The following is a 21,923-nucleotide window of genomic DNA, read 5'->3' on the forward strand; positions in this document are numbered from 1 at the left end:
CTGGGTGACCATCACAGGCAGCTTTCCACATTGCAGCTTCCAAAACAGCAAAACACACAGGGACCTGACAGACTCCCCCTCCAAAACAGGAAAACACACAGGGTTCTGACAAACTCCCCCTCCAAGACTGTGGCAGCAAAAATAGAAGAAAACCACCCAACAAATCAAACAAACAAAAAACAGGCTTAATTAAGGACTTCAAGAGCAGGAAATGTGCACACGTGTGCTTGCCAGAGCACAAATATTTTCTTTTGGAGCTGCTTTCTCCAAGGGTTCAGTAAGGTGATCAAGGCTGGGTTACAGAGCAAGGGTAGCAAACAGTTCCCAGCCCCTCCGGAAGGCAGCGGCCACAGGGCACTGCTGTTCTGCATCCTTCCCAATGCTCTGGCTTTTGGCTTTAGGCTCCCACAGTATATACTGAAGCTATTCAACAATTTGGCTAAAAGCAGATGGGGAGGGAGAGAAAACAAAGTCAAACGAGAGGGAGAAAGGCAGCTTTTGTGCAGCCTCTGTTTGCAAAAGACAGCCCAAGCCCCTTTTGGACTAAGGTTTAATTTATTGGGCTCTGGAGAGCTGAGGTTCACAGTCCCACAGCTGCTGCAGGCAGTGGCACATTGGGGCAGCGGCTGGGAGCGGGTGGGAGCAGCTCTGATAAGTGAGGAGCTTCCCCAGAGGGGCTCTGGGATACACAGGACAAGATGCAAGGACCTGGCTGCTCTGGGGGGAGCAGATCTGCCCTCTGACTCTTCTGCTACATGGGCCTGTCCCAGGTCACCTGGAAGGGATGAGGGAAACTGGTCTGCATAGACAGGAGCCTTCAGCCTGGCCCTTCCTGCTATTGTCCCCCTGCTCCTCGTGTCTGTTCCTGAGCATCTCCCAAAGCCCTGCTGGGTGCTGCAGAGCTGGGTTCATATTTCCTCTTCACCAGTCCAGACTAGTGGGTTGCTGTCACTGGGGCAAGACACAGCCAGAAGAGAGATCCTGCAGCATTTCAGACTTTTCCACAATTCCCAGCTGGTATGAAATTCCCAGGGCAGGACCCTCTCTCTCTGCCCATCTGAGACCTGCTCACCCATTTTCAACAGATGGGTGAGAAAACATTAAAACAACAAACACAACTCATCCCCTTGTAAAACCTTAAAAAGGAGGTGCCTGAACAGAGCAGGAATCCACTGTGTGCAAGTACCATTTCAGATGGAGCAATTCCCCCCCTCCGAAGCTCCTGCTGGGCCGTGGGCAGAGCTTGGCCCACAGAAGCCAATGTCAGCAGAGTGCACAATGCCCAGCAATCACAACCAGGGCCTCGAGCTTAATCCGTTGTGCACAGCTTCAAAAAACCCAGCCCACACAGCTATTGTCAGGGTGATCCCACCGATTGCATCAGTAGTCTGCATGGGACACAGGGCTGTCTCCAGGGCTCCGGGCAGGGGTGCCTGGGGAGCAGCCCTGGGGTCCCTGGGGCTGTCTCGGGCTCTGTGGACAAGCCACAGTGCAGGCTTGTGCTGTGCTGCTCTACAAATAGAGCCTAAGGTCCTTTGGCTTTTCCCTTGCCTTTGTGTCTCTGCTGAGCTGGTGGGAGCTGGTTATTATTATTGTATTATTGTATTATCCCCACAAAGGCGTGGGACAAAGGCAAAGGGTCTCCCTTTGGTGGAGAAAACCCTGGTACCAGCATTTGCATCTGTATTTCCCTGTGGTTTTTCTTTCCCCTGCATCTGTCCAGTGCTCCATGCTTGTGCCCTCCCAGGAGCAGCCAGCAAAGCAGGCAGCTCGGTGGGAACGATCCAATTTCCAAGGCAACTGGGACGGGACTGAGTCCAGAGTGTCCTTGACTCACAGAGCCGCTCTTATTTCTCCAGTTTCCTCTCCATTTGCTTTCTTAATTCAGCCTGTCCTTTGCCAAAAAAGCAGAGATGTGGCACATCCAGAGTCCTCCCCGCTGGCTTTACAGCTGCTGGGGGATTTTTAGCTTTCCAGTTTCAGTAGCAGCCCTCCAAGCTTGCCTTGCCCTGAGGTCAAAATATGTCAAAGTATGGTCAAAGCAAGAGCATAGGAAGGCAGGAGGCTAGCTCTGACTCTAAAGGCTCTGTGCTGAGCTTCTCACCAAGGGTCCATGTACTGAAGACACAGATGTCTATCCCCAGGTATCCTTTGCCTATCTATCCTTTGCCACTAGTGCTGGTCACCTCTGCTATGAACAGCTGAAGATACAAGTCCTGATGTGTCCAGAGAAAAACCAGGAACATGGAGTCCAGAAATCATCTTGGCAAAGTGTCTCCAAGCCCCTCCTGCCATCCCCTTGCTTTCCTTCTCCCTGACAGAGAACTGTTCACAATTCCTCCAAGCAGGGTCTCAGCATGCCAGTGGAATGGCATGGGCTCAGCTGCACCCCAGGCCTTGCAGGAAGCCAGCAAACCTTCCCTGTGGGCCACCCAGAGATCCAATGAACAGCAGGAGATGCACTCGGGATCAATGCTGAAGAGCCACTTTGAGGCAAAGGGAGCTGAGCATGAACTGCTCTTTGCCATGGAAAACAATAGACCCAACCCAATGCCAGAGAGTTTTAAAATTCATCCCTAGACCAGGATAATGCTGAAAACCTCCAGCTGTTATTTTCAGATTTGCAACCCCAACAGAGGAGCGGCCAGTTCCTGCCAGAGCAGCAAACTTGTTTGTGTGTCTGCATCAAACTGAAAGCCAGGCGTTGCTCCCCACACCATCATTGTCCCTCTGTCCCCGGCAGTCTCAGCCTCGCAGCTGGGGGGGAGCAGGAGGGAAAGTGTCCCTGTCCCAGCTGCGATGGGCTCACCCTGGTTTGCAGGGCAGACCTTGCTCCCGAGCTGGGGACCAGTGGCTGGAGCCCCTCCCAGACACATCAGGCTGGGACCACACTCCAGATGTGACCATTGGTAGGGGCAAGAAGAGGGGCCAGGAGATGAGATCTTGCTCCCAGTTAGTCCCTCCCTTCATTTCTTCCACACAGCTCCCAAAAACTCAGGAAGACAGATAAACCTTCTGATTTGGGGAGGGGTCAGAGAAAGAGATCTCACTTCTCATCCAGCCTTTTCACCCACACTTTCCATCCAGAAGCAGAACAGATTCCCTCGGTAGCACTCACTATTTGTAATGCCTTGGAGAAAAACCAGCATGAATGGCCCAGCCTTGAGCGAGATGACATCAGTGTCAGGCCAGGCACACCTCAGGCAGTGAGGATGCTGTTCTTGGGAGTTGCAGTGGATGACTTTAAAGGTCCCTTCCAATCCAAACTCTTCTATGGTTCTGGGATTCCTCAGAGTTGCCTGGGGAGAGAAGCAGGAAAGGAGCCCTTGGGCACAGGCAGGAGCCAAGCTCCCTCGGCAGCTGCCCGGGTGCCCTCGCTGTGCACAGCTTCATCAGCCTCTGTGTGCATTAGCGAAGGGAATAGGTGAACATCCCCACAGTGGGTTTGGTGCCTGGATCCAGCTGGGTGGCCATCAATTATCCAAAAGCACAGTGTGGTCTCCCTCCTGTTTTGCAGCTGAGTATCTCCAGACGGGCCCAGACAATTCCCTGCACCATCCCACTCATTGAGAAAGCTGCTGTTTCCTTAATTTCCCAGTTCCCACCTTTTCCCCCTCAGTGAACAACAGAATATTTTGAGTGTTCATGCCATTAAAAATCCACTCCATTAATCCTGGTAGTAAATCCTGGGCAATCTTGCTGCTTGGGGTGACGTGGGCAGGCACGGGAGAAGATGCAGGTTGTACCTTTGGGCACATCTGAAGTTAAGGGACTGCAGGGTGACATAACCAATGCTTGTGTCTCATCTCTGTAATTTTCTGGTTAGTCTTTGCAGATGTCTGATACAATTAATGTTCATTAGCAATGTCACAGCAGCATCACACAGGAAAGAGTCCAATGTTCTCTCCCTCAGAGCCCCCATTTCAGGAAGAATTTTTTCTCTCTGCTTTTCCCATAAAATAGAAGCTTAAAAGGGACTTCTCCAAATCTGGTAGGTTTTTTTAAACTGTGATTCTGGTCCCTCCATTTCCTTAAACAGCTGCTGATAACATATGCAGGGCATACAGCGTGGGGAAACACTGCTAATTTTAGCAGCAGGTCCTGAGGGAGGGACCCTGCTCTGGGCTAGGCGCAGGATGGAAAGTCACTGTGTTTGCTCAGGGCCCCACATGACCTCGCTATTTTGGGGCTGCCCACGTCCCACCTTGCCCCAAGCTCACAGACACGGTGCAGTATCAGCCCCAAGCCTTCCCACAGCCCTGCCCACAGCACTGCTCCTGCCAAACCCCGGCCAAACGGGATGGTGGTTTTCTGAAGGGAAGTAAACAAGCTTCAGGGCTAAATTGAGATCCCCAGAACTCATCACACCGAAGCAGTGATGGACGAGGTATTTTCTGCCCGCATATGTCCGCTGTATTTTCATCCAGCTAAGGGGGTTGTGTCCTCTTGGGTTTCCTTTACTCCTTCATCAGTGAAATTCCATCAAGCTCCATACAGATGATGCAAATGATTCCCCCACTGACTGGCCCTTGCAAGGAGCAGAATATCTGTGCATGGCCTTAAAGATCTGAATTGCTCAAGGTAGGAATATTTTAAGGAACTTGAACTCCCTGGAGTAAAATCCACACTGGACAGGGGAGCTTAGAGTGGTTCAAAAGTGCACTAGGAGATGATTTGAAAGGAGCCAGCAAGCAGAGATGGTGTGGAGGTCAGTGCTTGCACTTGGTGTTGGCCTGGAGTGGCTGTGTTTGTAAATCACAGTCACCAGATGTTAAAATCACGAAGTGGCTCTCAGCACTGCCTTTTACCAGCCCTGCCTACCTGACCCTACACACTTTCACACGGCTCCTGCATGACAGGGGTGGCTCAGGCTCACAGGATATCCTGCCCCAAAGTCTTGTCAAAAAATATTTCCTACTGTCTCCCCTAATATCCTCTTTGCCAGCTTCTACAGCTGCCTGTGACTGGCTGTGGTGATGTAACCCCAGTGGGCAACCAAGCACCAGCACAGCTGCTTGCTTTTCCCTCTGTACCCCATCCTTCCAAAAGAATGTCGCCAAAACCAATCCCATTTTGTCTCCTCTAAGGGACACCCTGTTCATGGAGCCTCCTGCATCTGGCAGCCTGGCTCAGTCATCTGGTACATCTCAAGCCAGGGCTTGTTCTGAAGTGAGCTCAGCTCGAGCAGAAAGTGTCAGAGCAATAGATAGAAAAATGTGGATTCTCAGGGTGGATATGTGTGGGCTCAGCCGGGGGTGGCCCAGGCACCTCAGGCACCTCCCACCCTGTGTCCTGCCTGGATGCAGCCACAGCTCCCGCACAGCTCAGCTCCCACCCAGGGATGCTGGAGGAGTTCATCCACCAGCAGTGCTAGAGGGGATGTGGCCTCTCGGGATCGCTCTGTCCGGTGCCTGTCCTGGCTTGTGTCACAGCAGGACACAGGCTGTGCAGGGGCAGGGGATGGGGAGCAGCTGGGAGCACGGAGCCGTGCACACACCGAGTTACTGTAAGCGGGGCAGGGCAGCCCAGGAGTGGGGATATTTTGATAGGGTTTTGCCAGCAATGAGGGTTAATAGGAGGACACTAAAGTCCTGTTTTTCAGCCTCCACAGGGAACTGCTAAACTTTCCAGGCTTCAACTCGTATTCCAGCTTGCCTGTCACCAGTGTGCCTTGCCCTCCTAAAGACTGGCTTTCCCTCCTCCTCTTTGCCCCTGGCAATGCACAAGCCTGGAGCGAAAGCAGCCCTCACTTAAAGCCCATGTTCTCAGCTTCTGGATCCTGGGGACAGCAAGTTATGCTGAGGACACCAAATCCTGCTGCCTGCTTTGCTTCAGCTGCAATTCCAATCCATGGCAGCTCTGCCCCATCACTGCTTGGCCCCACGGACACTCACCAGCCTGCCCACTGCATCACATTCCCAAAGGGGAGCCTTCTAAATGGGCTCCCAGCATAGACATGGCCCAGAAAAACCATTGCTTTCCTCCCTTAGATGTAAGTTGGTATGGCCAATTAAATTAAGAAGGGTTGTGGGGTAAGTAGCCAACTCATCTGAGAATCAAGCTTCTCTTAGAGGACCTCACACTCATGACCCAAAAAGCCAAATGCAGCTGACCCCCGAGAGCCTTGTGAACCCTCGAATTTGCCTTTCTGGTCTTTTCCTCACCCATGGTTATGTCCACTGCTCTCCAGATGGTATTTGATGTTCTGGGGCTGGCACAGCTTCACCTGGGTATTCCCATCAAAGCTGCCTTTTAGACTGTTTCTCCATGGAAAAGAGCTGCCACTGCAGTCCAGGAGCTTCCCTCTCCCCACATGCCCCAGGGGCTTGAAAGTGGATTCCTGTTTATTTCCTCAAGCAGTTCTATTAATATCCTTAAAAAGCTGCCAAACCGCATCTGTCAGGCCCAAGAGGACTCAAAAGTGCATCGTAGGTAAACACCAGGAGCAAGGTGGGACTACCTGGAGGTAGCAGCCCTTCCCTCCTGGAAGTTTTATTTCACCTTCTGCAAGTCACAGGCACAAGTGCAGCACAAGGCCTCAAGCAACAGCAGAGGAGGGCTGAGACACCCGACTGTAATTCAGGCACACAACATCCCCGTGCCCAGGACTAATAGGGAACAGCCCCTTGCAGAAAGGGGCCTTTTGGAACATCAGGTTCTTTGGATAGTGTAGGTGTTGGGCTGGGACCAAACTCAGCCGGGCTGGATGTGCCTGGGTGTTTCAAATCAGCTGAGGACGGCTCTTGTGTGCCGGTGCCCAGTGCGATGTCTCCAGGCAGGGCTGTGGGGACTCTGCCACAGGGACATGGTGAGGGGCTACAGCCAGAGGGGTTTAATCTACCACCCTCTCTGGGTGTTCAGACGTGATGCCCATGAGCAGCATCCTGGGCAGCGCAGGGGCAGCTGCAGCACACAGAGCTCCTGTCTTGCACCACAGCTGAGGAAGGTGATGGATTTTATTCCCCTGCTTCTTTGGCCTCAGTTTGGTTTCAGGGAGGACAGACAGGCTTCTCCCAAGCCTGCAACCCCACACATTTCCAAGTGAGTGAGATGATAATGCAGGGGGAGTTTGAAAGAGGCAGAGGAGAGACCTTCCCCGTGGGGCATGATAGAGCCTTCCACCAGAGAACCCTGGGACAGCTGTGAGAGCCCACACACATCATGGAAAGAACAAGACATTTCACAGTAAGCCTGTCCTGCTTTCTAGCTCTGCAGCCTGCTCCCAGGCTGTGACTCACTGCAGAGCCGTGTACAGCTGGTTTTCCATCCCCTGCCCTGCTGGCCTCTGGATTACAGCTGAGAATCTGCAATGACATCCACTCCTCCTTCTCCGTCTGCTTCTGACCAGCACCCCAGTGCAGGCACAGGAAAAGACCTTGAGCATCCGTCTGCTCCATCTGAACCAGGCATCAGTCCTATGGCTCAGCTCAGGGGCAGAGTCCCATCCCATCTTCCTTGTCCTGCATGAGACACTCTCAGGCATGTTCCCAAGATAGTTTGGATTCATGGTGCTTTCAGTGGCCCTACATCTGCTTAGTGCAAGCCCAGAGAGCACAGCCCTTTTGCCTCTGATCTGCTTCTGAAATGGAAAAAACCAGAAACCCTCCAGCTGACACACTCCCAGAGAGCAGGAGAGATGGGAAATTCCTGGGATAAGCAGATTCCTGTCTGCTCTGCATTTACTCTCGACTTTTCCTGAGCTGGGTGCTGGGCTCCCACCCCTGCAGCCATTGACTTCCCCCACACTGCCCTGCACCTGTGAGGAGCTCAGGCTTCAGCCACACACCCAGGGATGAAGACTTAGCAAATTACATTACCACAGTGGTTCCAGGGCATCCTGTTTATTTATATGCACTTTGGGTTCATTGTTCTGCAGCAGCCTTCACCAGCAATTAATGCAGACACATCCTCTAGAGAAAAACTCATTAGAGAATCCCTCCCAGAGCAGAGGGAAGGAAAGGCTCCTCAGACTGACAAATTAGTGAGCAGAAGATGGCAGGATTATTAATCCACACTTGTATCACTCCCACAGAGCTGCTCACTTGCCTTTTCCCCCATCTCTTACAGCAGAATTGTTCCCCCCTTGGAAAGCAACAGGATTTTCTCAACTGCGCCAACCCAGATCTGCCCAACCTGGCTCAAAGCACGATGAAGAAATTTGGATTTTGAACAGGGGTTAGCTGGAGTTCAAACCTCACCCCTCCAGACCTCTTGGCTTTGCTGTAAAATGAGCTCAAGCCTCAAAGGGTCTTGCCCTGTTTGCTGTTTCCATCTGAGTTTGTGCAGTCACTTGATCTGGGAGCGAGCCCCAGGAGCCCTGGGGTTCATCCACTGTGCCCAAAGCACCCACTGACACATGGTCAGGAGCCTGAGCTGGACCTGCTGCAGCCCTACCAGGGCTCCCAGGGCTGTGGAGGCCCCTTGGGCAATCCCCTGCCCATCCAGTGCCCCAGATGGCATAAGACAACTTTCTAAATGTGTGTGAGGTCCAGTTTTCCTCCTGATAGCCTGACTCCAAAATCTCCTCTTTGATGACCCCACTAAGCCTTACAAGAGCGGAAAGGACTTTCCAGGAGTTCCTTTGCAAGCTCTCAGTTGCTTCTGGAGCTTTTTAAAGCTGCTGAGTTTAACGAGCCAGCCAGTTGCTGCAGGCTCTTGTTTCCCCCTCCGTGTGGTCCCCCTGCATCCCACCGCTGATGCCTGGCAGTGTGTCCTTCCCAAGGTGCAGGACCCGGCTGCCCCCACCATGTGCATGGAGCACCATGAGCACCCCTCACTCCCACCCCGCTGGGCTCACTGGATGAGCTTGGGGGCCATTTCCAGATGTGACTGCATCACTGCTTTTTGCTTTCGCTCAGACCCAGGGTCTAAGCCACCACATCCATAAAGAAATCCCTGCTATAATTATCTCCATGGCACTATCATTTGTCTAAGCCCTTAGCAGAGGTCTTAGCTTCAGGCTACAGTGCAGAGCAATTGCCACGTTGTCAGTTAGAAAAGTTGTGGTTCCTTTTCTCTTCTTTTTTTTTTCCTCTCTAAAATTTTTTCCAGATGTCTTTTTTTTTTTCCTGAGAAGAACCAGCAGCGGTACAATTTCAATGCGAGTCGTGACTAATCTACTGCAGAGAGCATTCAACAGCTGTGTTCAGCTCCTTGGGATATGAATCAAGCAAATGAAACCTTGGCTTAGGGGATGTGTGACCTCTGGAGCCAAACTGGACCTACAAGTGGCACTGGGCTGCACCTGGGAGCTACAGACACTTGTGGTGGGAGGACAAGGTGCTCCAGCTGGTTGCATTAGAAGGACCCATGGAGTCTTAGACACCATTATAAATCCAGCCTCCCCAGGGACCTGGGAGGGTCACATGGAATATTTATGGATGTCTCTGTGAGTGGTATCAACACCCACATATCAGCACCCAGGGGTGGCTTTTGGGAAGTGTGCAGCCAAGAAAAGAAATGGGTGAAGAAGATTTTCTTCCCTTGTTCTTTGCCACCAGCCTCCTGAGCTGCCTGATCACAGAGATTGACCTGTTCACTGGGAAGTGATGGTGGGTTTTCATGAATCCCTCCCCTATCTTTCCCCGCTGCTTTCCCTTTCTGTTGTGTTTATATTTTGTTCCTTGTTGACCATGGGATATTTAGTCTTACATCTGATCTCTCACATGCAGCAGAAGTGCTGTAAGAGATACAGATGATGAGAGATACGGAGATGGATGAGGAGTGAGCTGATACAGAACCGCAACGGCATCCTACAGAGCAAGGAGGCATCCTGCAGGGCAAGCAGGCATCCTACAGAGCAAGGAGGCATCCTGCAGGGCAAGGAGGCATCCTACAGAGCAAGGAGGCATCCTACAGAGCAAGGAGGCATCCTACAGAGCAAGGAGGCATCCTGCAGGGCAAGCAGGCATCCTGCAGGGCAAAGAGCCAGCACAGCCCAGAGGTCATCACAGGCCAGTCCCTGTGTTGACATCTAAATCCTCAGCAACATCAGTGGGAAGAGTTAAGCACCCAGGTCCATGTCTCAGCCCCTCTCAAAGATAGCACATAATCACAAGGAATGAACCCAAACCCCAGGCAGCCAAAACAAAACATGATGTTGAATTTTGTTATGGTCTTGGGTGTCCTTCACCCAGCACAATCACACTGCTGGTGCCCAGATGTCCTCAGTCCTGCTGGCTACATGAGACACCATCTTTCCAGCAGCCCCTGGAGACCAGCCCTGGGGTGAGGTTTGATGCCACAGGAGGATCACAAGCTGCAAAGAGCTGGATTATCCACAGGGCTCAGAACAGCCCTGTATGGCACGGAGACACTCTTTAGGGATGCCCAAACTGTAGCAATTTTTGGCTGCTGGCTCTCCTTTGCAGTGCAGTGCCATGGCCATGCTGGTTCTGAGGGAGCAGATGCACCTCAGATCCTCTCAGCCATGGAGAGAAGCAAGGAGAGAGGAGCTGGGTTTTCACCCTGAGCATAGAGAGGAACAGATGGGAAAACTCAACTCGAAACAGCTTTGCTGCTTGGCTCCCTCTGGCTGGGCAGCTGCCCCAGCTGAGTTATGATCTGTAAAGTCAAAATACTGAGTGATGTCTGAAGAGGCCAGTGAATTCAGCTGACTGGCAATTCTGACTGTGGGTTTTGTTCAATCAGTCCAGATCTGCTGGACGATAACCACAGCAGAGAGACCAGTCTGCTGAGAGTCACATCTACCAGCCCAGCATTTCTCTGCCTACTTACAGCATATTTCAGATATGTTTCTATCCTCCACATTCCCTGCGTCATTCTTTCCTCTCCCTCTCCACAAGGCAGTCACAGATATCAGCAGTGTTAGGGGACAGGATGGAGGAGCAAAAACTCTCCCGCTTTCCTCTGCATGCCCCCGAGGATGGGAAACACCAGCTCAGGGAGTGAGCTACTCCTCTGAGAAATGACAGCATTTAACATAATTGCAGCAGGTGAAGTGGTTAAGAGGTGCAAAAACCAAGCGGAGAGCTGGCACTCCCCCATCCCCCCTGCTGTCAGTCCGAGAGGGACAGAGCACTGAAAACTCATGGCAGCAGAGCAGGGAGCTGCTGTGACAGTGACTCTGCTGGGAGGGCTGCGCTGGGGGCTGCTCTGTCCCCGCGAGGGACCCCTTGATCTCCGGCTTGATTTCTCTGGTCTATCCTTTGGAGCCAGGCTGTGCCTCAGGAGGGACTGCCCACTTAGAGGGGGAGAGGAAGAGACGGATTTGGAAAGATAGCGAGGAGGAGGAGGGGGAGAGGCAGCGGGAAACCCAGCCCACCCTTCGGCTTCCTCCTGCCTCCTTCTAAAACCCACAGATTCCTCCAGCCTGTCCAAGAGCTTGAAGTTCCCTCAGCCGTGCTGCCGGGACTGCGAGGTATGGCCCGAGATTCGCGTTTGCCTTTGCTGTGCTTTTCCTCCCGACATGGGGGTCCCCACAGCCCGGCTCGTGGGGGACCCTGGCCAGGGGAGTGTGTCCGGGGAGTGTGTCCGGGGAGTGTGTCCGGGGAGTGTGTCCGGGGAGTGTGTCCAGGGGAGTGTGTCCGGGGAGTGTGTCCAGGGGAGTGTGTCCAGGGGAGTGTGTCCGGGGAGTGTGTCCGGGGAGTGTGTCCAGTGCTCGCAATGCATCACTCGGGATGGGGAGCTGGACGCTCTCCACCCCAAGCGGTGCATTTAGAAACTCCTCCTGACTTCACCCCTTTCTCTTCTCTGCAGCATTTCCACTTCTAAACTGTCTCTTACTCAGTTTCGCTGCCAGAGCTTTAATGCTGGCATCTGACTGCAAAGGTTTAACCCGCCCTCGTTCTTCTCTCTCCTCCCTTTTTCCCCTCTGGGCTTTCAGCTGGTGGGTAGTTCCTTAGCGAAATCCGAGAGACCAAGGTCTGGGCACAACCAGCCTGCAGAGAAAATCAGATCTAGTTACGAACAGTCCCCACTAGTCCCAGCCTGAGGTGCGTTGGCAGGTGATGTTTTACTCACCAGAGTATCCAGAGGAAGAACAAAAGAGCTGTCGACTTCATCTCAGCGGTTTTATTTTTTTCAGTGCAGCCGGTCTTATTCTTCCTTTGGAAAAAAAAAAAAAAAAAAAAAAAAAAAAAAAAGACACTCGGCTTTTTGTTCCGAGCAAACTTTGAAAGCCTTTCAAGTCTGCTGCCCTGGCTTGCCGAACTCTGGCTGATCGACTGTTAGGGAGACGGCGACTGCAGGAGAGGAGGAGCAAAGCTCTTTTGGGGTGGTTTTTTAAGTTTTAGGGACTTGGGTTCGGTCAGGCACTATTTTAGGTCCATACAGAAGAGACAAGGGCTTGCTTCCTTTAAAGGCAGCCGCTGTCCTTCCCGGCCTGGTGACGTGACAGTCTAACTGCTCTTTGTGTCCCTTTTCTAAGAAAGCTCCACTCGGTTGCATCCAGCCAAAAACAAGGAAATTTAACCGTTTGGGGGCTGAATTCCCACCCAAACCGAAGGGCAAAAGTTTCAAGTTGGAGCAAAACCGGGCGTACCGGGAATGTCACCGGTGCTCCCGAGCCCTCAGAGAGGACCAACTTGAAACAGCCCAAAACCTCAGCATCCCTCCAAAAGGACAAAAGTTAATTGCAGCCGTTTGTTAGGATGGATCAGGCGACTTTCAAGTGAAAATGAAAGGCTGTTGCATCCTGCGCAGCAGCAAAAGCCAAGCCATTGTCTGCCACATAGGCAGGAGCAGAGGTGCGGGCGGTGTTGGGAGGGGGAAGAGCAAAAATAAACTTTTCGAAGTTTTTTTCAAGCCCCTCCTTCTACAACACTCTGCTCTTCTATGACTCAGCCCCAGAGGAATGTCGGCTCCCATGGAAACCTTTTCTGGGTCCTCTGGTCCGAAGGATGTCAGGGCTGTTATCGCTGGAGCGCCTGTGGCAGGGCAAGTCCAGGGAATGCTTTGGAGATGGTTTGCATTTTTGCAGAACATTTATCGGACAGTTTATTGTCTCCCTCCTTTGTGGAGCTGTGCGGGATCAGCTGGTTACATCCCCCGGGAGCCGGAGGGACCTCTGGCACCTGGCACTAAAATATCCGGGCTACTTTTGACACTGCCTTAGGTCCAGCCCACACAAAAGAAAAAGCTCAGGCAGGACAGCAAAATTCTGTCTCACCTGTCTGCACAGAGCTCATCCATGAGCCGCTGCCTGCAGACCCCGGCTCATCCAGGCACTTTTCTTCGTACTAATTTGATTGTTTTCCAGTATGGATTCAGTCTGCAACCTGGAGAAACTACGGCAGCTTCAGCACACAGCTGTGATGGGCTCTTGCCGTTGTATCAATAAGCCCTGTAAGATCTGGAACATTTCCTAGTTCAATCAGAGCTGCTCAGGCCCCAGCACAGGGAATGGGTTCACACAGTGCTGGGGTGTCTCTGCTGACTCTGCGTGGGCACATGGAGTAGGTAGATTTCTTCCCCGCCGTGTTTTACTTGGAGTGTGTAAATGTGTGTGTGAGCTAAAGGGAATTGCACTTCCATCTAAATCTTCCATGGCTTTCTGAGCCTGCACACTGCGTGAGAGGGGTCTGTGCAGGTGGCAGGAGCCAGGCTGGCTTCTGCCCACTCCCCTGCCCTGCTCCCCAGGCACCCAGGGCAGCTGCAGCACATCTGGGTGAGCCAGCACCGAACATGCAGGGACCTGTTCAGCAGGGAGCTTTATGGGGACTCACGCAAACAGCTCCGGCTTCAAATGGAATTTTAGCCTGGGAGTGGCTGCTGAGCAAAGCTCAGAGGGTCTTGCTTGCATAGGGAGGTCAGGGCCAGGCAGTGGGGACCCAGCCCTGGCGTTGTGTCTCTATGGGGGTCACACTTGGTCACCCATCTGCACCTTGAAAACTGTGGCCCCAGTGGGCTTTGGCAGAGTCTTTTTCTGGGCCAGTCTTGCCTTTACACTCCGTGTGAGGTGGGGGAATGTCAGCTCCTCCAGAGGCTTGGATGAGCCGTGAGCAGAAGGAGGGTGGGTGCAGGAGACCCTGCTGCCGGGCTGGGCTGCAGGCAGGAGCTGAGGCATGGGAGGGTTTTGCCCAGCCATTGCCCATTCCTGCCTCCACGGCTGCAGTGGGAGGAGGCAGCGGAGCCCCTCACCCGGGGTTAGCAGGGGTGGCAGCTGGGGTGAGCCCGGTGGCCTCGGGGAGGAGCTGTCAAAGTGGCCAGGCAGAGACTCCTCCCCACGCTAACGTGGCACCCCAAAGGGCTTACGCAACCCTGGACAGGGCCAGCGCCACATGGACCACTTCCCACCATCCATGGAGCCTCTCCTGGAGGCTGCGCCTGCCTCGTCAGTGTCCTCCCCCGACCCACAAAGGCCCCCAGGCTGGGGTCCCCATGAGAGACCCACAGACCCAGTGGCACAGATTCTCCTCTGTGCATCACTGCGGGGTGTTTTCCCCATCAGGAGAAACGGATGATGGTGTCACAAGCTTGGGGGGAGCGTGGCAAAGAGTTTCCCAGAGCAGCTTACTTTGAGTTTATGGAGGTGCTGAGGGTCAGCCTCAGACCTCTGTACACCCCGTGGTCTTCTTCTTTGGGGTATGCAATGAACAGCTGGTGCTGAGGGCCATCCTGGAAAGGTGAACCACTGAGAGGGGTTTGTGGGAGCCCCCAGACCCTGTTCATAGAGTGACTGGGAGCTGAAAGCCCTATGTAAGATGCAAGTGGGATCAGGTATTAAAAAGGCTGTGCAGCCCATGGGTCCTGCAGCCCATGCGTGCCCTGTTGTCTCCTCAATTCACAACCTTCAGGAGGGCAGGCCTGAGGAGAGGGTGGTGACCATGCAGCTTCTCTCATTCTATACTCAGCAGCCCTTTCTGTGCTGGTTTCCAGCATCCTGCGAAGTGCTGGTGTCTGTTGATTCCTTTAGGATGCAGAAGGACATAAGTCCCTGCTTGCTAAAATATTTTTCCCTGTTTTCTTCTGTCCAAAATGACCCCTTGGCTGCACCCCCCTTGCTGCCCTCTATGGGGCTCACAAAGCAGTGCCAGCCATTCCCAGTGCAGAGCCCCTCAGGGATCCTCCCAAGTCCCTCCAGCTGGGGGATGGATGCTGAGCTCGTGGTGCGGCCCAGCTGCCTGCTCCAAAGAGCATCCTCTTGGATAGCAGGACCATGGCTGCTCCACAAGGAGGGAGACTTGCACCACGGACCACATTATCCTGATGGAGCAATTCCGTGTGCAAGGCTCCTGAGCTGTTATTTCAGGACTTTTGACCACCAGGCATTCAGGAATGACCATTTGCAAGCCAGCCAGGGGCTCACAGACACTGCAATGTCCTCGCTGCACAGGCTTTGCCTCCAAAAGGTTGTAGTTTTATAATAAATTTGTTTTACCATCTAAGGCACAAGACAGCTCTGCAGAACTTGTTTGCTCAGACTTTTTCGTGTTCCTTCTTCCTCCAAACACAACACTGGCAGCTCCAACTGTCTGCTGGCTCCTAGCAAACATGTAATTCCCTGACCCCAGCTTACTGAATGTCCAGACTTTGAAATTCAAGGCTTTTTTAAAGCTTGGGGAAATGATCTAAGATGGCCTTGGTGTGGGGTTGGGTTCTTGTTAGTGCCACCTTCCACATGTGCATGCACTGCCCTCTTCTCCAGGCTGGGCACTGCCCAATGAGCATCACTGAACCTCAGAGCATCTTCCAAAGTAAACAAGGCCCTTGGGAGAAGCCCAGGAGGAGCCTTTACAAGTCAGGGGATACCAGCAAGGGGGGAGATGGCCAGAATCACCAGTACTTTTCCACCTCCCTCCCCAAACAACCCTTCCAGGAGTGAAGAACCAGTGATCTCTGCTCGCAAATGCTGGCAGAGCTCGCAGAAGCCTCCAGAACAAATCAAGATCAGGGGAAGGGACAGCTCATACCAAGCAGGAGAGGAGGGAGCTGCTCAGCTGCAGCCTTGACAGAGCAAAAGGGCTCATCACCCCCTCCCCACAGCTCCTCTGCCACAGGTCCTTCATGCCACCACAGCAGCCATCCCCAGCACCCCCTCCCAGCGCTCTGACATCCCAAGGAAGCTGCCATCCATTCCCTATTTTGCACAGACACCCCACTGGGGGCTGGGTGAGGTCCTGAGATTGGAAAGAGGATTTTCTCTGAGTGGCCAAACCATGCTAAGTTTGAAACCAGAGCCCAGCCTGGCTGGTGTCTCAGCAGCATAGGTTTGGTGTGGTTTTACACCCAGAGAGCTGCTGTGCATGGAAAGGAAAGGATGCAGTGACATCAGATATCCTGGGAGAGAAGAAGAGACCTTGTCCAACACTTTCTGTCCCAGCAAATCCCTCCCTTTGCTGGCGCCAGGGCGGGCTGTGCTGGCCCGGGCGCGCAGGTGGAGCGGAGGAGCGCAGGCGGAAGGGAGACTTGGCAGGGGGACAGGTCCCCTCGCTGGCACGAGCGAGAACGGCGGAGTTCCACTGTCCCCGGGGCGGAAGGCAGCGGGCAGCCCTCGCTGCCACCGGCATATTAAGCGGCCAGCTGAGCTCCTCTCCGCCCGCACACAGAGGGGCTCGTCCCTGCCAAACAGGAACCGGGGGGGACAAGGCCAGGGGGATGTCACCAGCTGCGCTCTCCTCCTGGCTCACATCACAGCCACTGTTAGCTGGGCTGCCTCGTCCTACAGAGGCTCTGCAACAGCCCACACTGGGAAGGTGCAAAGGGCTCATCCTTCTGGAGCTCGTCTCCCAGCAGGACACAACCCCCAAGTGGTCTTGGGTCCCTCAAACCCAGTCTGGGGACCCTCAGGTCTGAGTAGGAAAGGGAAAAACAATAGTAGACACCCATACATGTGTCTTTGATATCCCTAGGGACGTCTGTGTCCACAGGGGAAGGGGTTTTCTAAAGGATTTAATTGTCAAGTGCTCTGTCTCATTGTCTCTCTGTTATCTCTTTCCTTCCTCCACTTCCATTTTTCCTCTGATTGACAAATAAGATGATAGAGCTTCATTCCTTTTACCTGGCACTCATATCAGGGGATTTCTAACATGAAAAATATGGGGTGATTGGTAAAAAAAAAAGCCTCCAGAGAAGGAAAGAGCCAATTTGACTGTGATTTTCCTAAAGGCATCCAGGAGAGCAACAGACATCTAAACCCCACTGTCTCATTTTGCAAAATCAAATGAATTTATCTTGGAAACATGATTTGGCCCAAGATTTTGGCTAGAAGAGCCATCATGTGGGTCTGTAATGCTGAACAGACAACGCAGGAAATGGAGAGAACGCCCTTCTCGAAGTGTCTGAGTGCTCAGCCTGGAGCCCAGTGGCACACAGTGGCCTCCTTCCTCATCCCTCCTTTTCCTCTGCTTTATTCAAGGTCTGCTGAAAGATGAGGGCCTGGATTTTCTTCCTTCTCTGCCTGGCAGGCAAAGCCCTGGCAGCGCCGGTAAGTGCAGGAGACAGCAGAGCCTCTGCTGTTGGGGTTGTCCATCTGGAGTAGCCGATGGGGATTTTCTTTTATAACAAATAAAGTACTGAGGGATGAGGGGCAACTTGAGGGTGGCCCTACTGCCCATTCCAGTGGGTCACCCCCCTTGGGACTGCCCCACGGACCCCCACTCACGGGTCTTTTCCCCTGCAGCAGGAGGCTCTGCCCGATGAGACAGAGGTCATCGAAGATCCCACCACAGAGGTCAGTGGTTCTGTCCCTCCTCCTCACCCACCCCCTCAGCACCACAGCTCTGGGCAGAGCATCCCCAAAGCGCTGGGGAGCCAAGGGGGAGCTGCTCTGCCCCCCAGCAGCTGGGGCTGTGCTCTGTGTGCACCCACAGCAGAAACACCAACCTCTTTTGCAGGAGCCTGTGGGGGCTAATCCTGTCCAGGTGGAGGTGGGAGAGTTCGAGGAACCCACGGAGGATGTAGAGGAGATTGTTGCAGAGAGTAAGTCCCTCTTCCCCTGCCCTCCTGCTGGCAGGGACACCATCCCCTCCCTGTGTGGGGGAGTTTAAGCCACCCCAAACACTGAGGGACTTCTTTGGGAAGGGCTGTAGCACAAGGACAATGCCAGCCTGGGTGCACATTTAAAGCAAAAGAGGCACATGGCCTCTTCCAGCCCTGGGGTCTCTGTAAGCCCATTTTTGCAACAGAAGAATGGCTAAAGAAAGGAGCCCAGGATTAGCTCGAGGGCTAGCATGGACTTCTGGAAACCTTCACATCTTCTCAGTGTGAGAATAGATGCTGGGGGCCATCCCTGGCGAAGTCTCTGTCTTCCCTCTGTGCTGAGGTGCGCTGAGCATCTCATGGGAGGTGAGGATGTGGCTGGCTCTGACTTTGCTCCCCTCCTGCTGCAGACCCCTGCCAGAACCACCACTGCAAGCACGGCAAGGTGTGCGAGGTGGATGACAACAACTCGCCCATGTGTGTGTGCCAGGACCCCTCCAGCTGCCCCGCCACCGCCGGCGTCTTCGAGAAGGTGAGGGCAGCAGCTGCTGGGTGGCCCAGGGCAGGGAGGGACCCACATGGGCTTTGCCAGATGGAGACAGAGTCAGGGTGGCTGGTGAAGAAGGAGCCATTGCCCACCCCAGGAAACAAGTCAGACATCTCGTCTGGAGGCTCTCCCTGCCTCTCACGCAGCATCTGCCCTTCCTGTGCAGGTCTGTGGCACTGACAACAAGACCTACGACTCCTCCTGCCACTTCTTTGCCACCAAGTGCACCTTGGAGGGAACCAAGAAGGGACACAAGCTGCACCTGGACTACATTGGGCCTTGCAAATGTAAGTGGGGCCAAACCTTCAGACAACAGGATCCCTAACTGGGCACACACCCCCCCATGTTCACAGTCTGAGGGAGAGCAAAGGTCCTGGCAGGCTCGGGGCTGAGGTGGGAGGGCACTGGGGCTGCATGTCCAGGGTGTGGAGCTGCATGTCCAGATGCTGCACTGACCACTGTGTATGACTTGCAGTCATCCCTGCCTGCCTGGACACAGAGCTCACCGAGTTCCCCCTGCGCATGCGGGACTGGCTCAAGAACGTGCTGATCACCCTGTACGAGCGCGACGAGGACAACAACCTGCTGACCGAGAAGCAGAAGCTCAAGGTGAGGGACAGGGGAGGCAGTCTGGGAGCTCACCCCTGCAATGGAGCCAGCACAGACAGGGAGCCTGTCCACAGTGACCTGTGGGATCCCTGTAAAGTCCCTCCCAAGGTCCCCCCTTGCACCCCATTTCCCTGCTGACAAGGTCTCCCCGGCCTCTCCCATGGCAGGTGAAGAAGATCCATGAGAACGAGAAGCGCCTGGAGGCTGGTGACCACACCGTGGAGCTCCTGGCCCGGGACTTTGAGAAGAACTACAACATGTACATCTTCCCTGTGCACTGGCAGTTCGGGCAGCTGGACCAGCACCCCATTGATGGGTGAGTGCCAGCAGAGCAGGACAGAGACCCCACTATTTCTTGCCCAAGGACCAGGGTGATTCGGCAGTAGAAGGTGCCAAGGCAGGCTGGAGATGTGACACAAGTGGGTGGCTGGTGGCAGAGTCACATCTTGCAGAGGTTGTGGCAAACCAGGCTGGGGTAGAGGCACCTTTGCCTCCTGCAACCAGCTCTTCTGCAGGCCTCCCCCAGCCCCAGCTGCTCCCACCTCCCTTGGGTGTGGAGTTTCTCTCTTCTCAGATTTACTGTTCTATGATAGTCCCCTAAAATATCATAGTCCAAAGGCCCCGGGATAACTGCAGCAGCTGAGATAGCAGCTGCTGGCTTAGCTGTGGGCTGGAGATGGGCATGAGAGTGATCACACACGTGGGCCTGTGGGGTGGGGGCAGCTGGCAAGGACCCCCAGCTGGTGGCTATTTCATGACCAGCACAGCCAGCTGCAAAGGCAGACACCAGTCTTGACCCTGGTGACACTTAGAGGCTGATACTGGGAGGGCACTGGGACAGCAGCCAAACCAGAGAGCTGGGGCGAGCATCTGCCCTCCTGTGACCATGTGGTCACCTCGGCAGGTACCTGTCCCACACCGAGCTGGCCCCGCTCCGTGCCCCCCTGATCCCCATGGAGCACTGCACCACTCGCTTCTTCGAGGCCTGCGACCTGGACAACGACAAGTACATCGCCCTGGAGGAGTGGGCCAGCTGCTTTGGCATCAAGGAGCGTAAGTGCTGAGGAGGGCAGGAATGGGGGTGGAGGAGAGACTAAAGAGCACCCCCAGAACCCCCACTCTGGCTGAAGCAATGCATTACAGCCTGCCCTGGGTGAGGGAAAGCAGGGGGGAGTGGGGAGGGTGCAGGAACAGTGGGACCCTGGCACCATCCACCTCCTGACTTTGTCTCTCTCTCTCTTCCTTCCACAGAGGACATAGACAAGGATCTTGTGATCTAAACGCTCGCCTTCCTGCTCTGCTGCCAACTTTGTCATGTTTTAACCTTCCCACTTCCTTTGGTTTTTAAATTGCTTTTGTTTTGTTTTGTTTTTCCCCTGGGAACAAGGTGCTAATATAGGTCTAAACATATGTAGTAACGGTGCTAAGAGAAATAACAGTCCTCGTTCATAGCCTTATCTATCACCACTAGATTACTCACCCAGCTGTTTCCACATGTTCTTACCAGCCTTTTCTCTCTCTGATGTGTCTTTACCGCGGACTGTTCCTGTGCTAAATATCCGCTCCGCCTCAGCATCCGCTCTTGGATCGGCTTCTCCTAACTTCTCGCTAACAGCACGTTCCTGGACATGTCAGACACAAAACCCTCTCAGCTGATTCACCGCCCCAGTCACAGATGCCAGCGAGGGAAGGCAGAGCCAGAGGATGTAGGAGGATTGGGTTCTCAAGCAGAGCAGCTGCAGGTGACATTGTGGCCACCCAGCTCGTGGTAGGAAGGATGGAGAGGGGTGAGAAAGACAGAGTGGTAGGATTTTGTTTTCCCTTTTTTTTTTTTTTTATTTTTCCCTCCCATTCCCAGGGCTTGAATTTAGCAGTTATTGGGCGCAAAAAAAAAAAAAAAACGAGAAATCAAACAAGTGAATAGGGAAGTGCACAGAATTTCAAACAAGTAAGAAGAAATTATTCCCAACCTGTAAAATCGTCTTCAATAATAAAGGTTTGAAAGTGCTACATGCTTCACCATCACTCAATGACCACGCTGCTGTCGTGTTTTCTGTGCTAGATGGGGTGTGTGTGGTTCACCTTGACCTTGTGATTCAGCTGTAGGTGAGATAAAGCTCTTGGCTCTCCCCAGATCACAGTGCCCTTAAGCACTGCTCACCCCTCTGCCTTGGCTGTGCTTAAATTCCAGCCCTGCTCTCCCAGGGAAGCCGTGTCACACTTGGAAGGAATGTTTCTGCCCAGAAAGTGGCATATTTGCCACATGCTCGAGGGAAAGGCTGTAATATTTTTTTCCTCTTGTGGATTTAAGGGATGCAAAGGATGGAAGGGAAAAGGTATTTGGATTTTGCTTTATAAGAGAGGGTCCTGACAGGAGCAAAGTGATGGTTAAATCTCACAGGCTGAGAACCCTTTTTTTACCTCTGAATGTTCCCCGTGCCTTATATTATTAAATTCCTGCCACAGTGTGAGCAACCTCATGAGTCTCTGTAATAAAAAATATTGATTTGAAACACTGACAATAAACCAGACTGCAATGTTCCTCTGTTTCATCCCATCCTGTTGAGGGGGGTTGCCCCCTCAACACCAACCTCATGGGTTCAAATTGTTACCACAGGTCTCCCAGCCCCAGAAAAGGTTCTGGTCCAAGGTAAGCTGAGGTGCTTCTGCCCATTTCAGCCCATCACTGCAAAGGGCTTGGGGAATGTCAGATGAGTAGCATGTGGGTGGAGATGGGGTCACTGCAGCAGCCAGCACAAACACTCATGTGGCTCTCAGGCCCTTGCTTTCATCAGCAATAAGATCCCTGGGAAAGGCAAAAAGGCACAACAGTAGGAAAAGAAACACCCCCATTTGCATGGGCTAAAAATAGCCAAGTTGCAAGAGC

At 53.4% G+C, this 21,923-nt stretch overlaps 1 protein-coding gene across 1 annotated transcript; it reads left to right on the forward strand.

The window, feature by feature from the left end:
* Positions 1-11,268: 11,268 nt before the first annotated feature.
* On the forward strand, positions 11,269-21,550 carry SPARC (secreted protein acidic and cysteine rich). Its single transcript, XM_082291257.1, has 10 exons — positions 11,269-11,380; positions 17,318-17,386; positions 17,582-17,632; positions 17,796-17,880; positions 18,291-18,412; positions 18,594-18,714; positions 18,903-19,036; positions 19,204-19,352; positions 19,941-20,089; positions 20,288-21,550. The coding sequence occupies exons 2-10, from the start codon at positions 17,330-17,332 to the stop codon at positions 20,314-20,316; spliced, it is 897 nt and encodes a 298-aa protein (XP_082147383.1). The 5' UTR covers positions 11,269-11,380; positions 17,318-17,329; the 3' UTR covers positions 20,317-21,550.
* The last annotated feature ends 373 nt before the right edge of the window (positions 21,551-21,923 follow it).

This window comes from Coloeus monedula (assembly GCF_965178545.1).
Source record: "Coloeus monedula genome assembly, chromosome: 15".
NCBI lineage: Eukaryota > Metazoa > Chordata > Aves > Passeriformes > Corvidae > Coloeus > Coloeus monedula.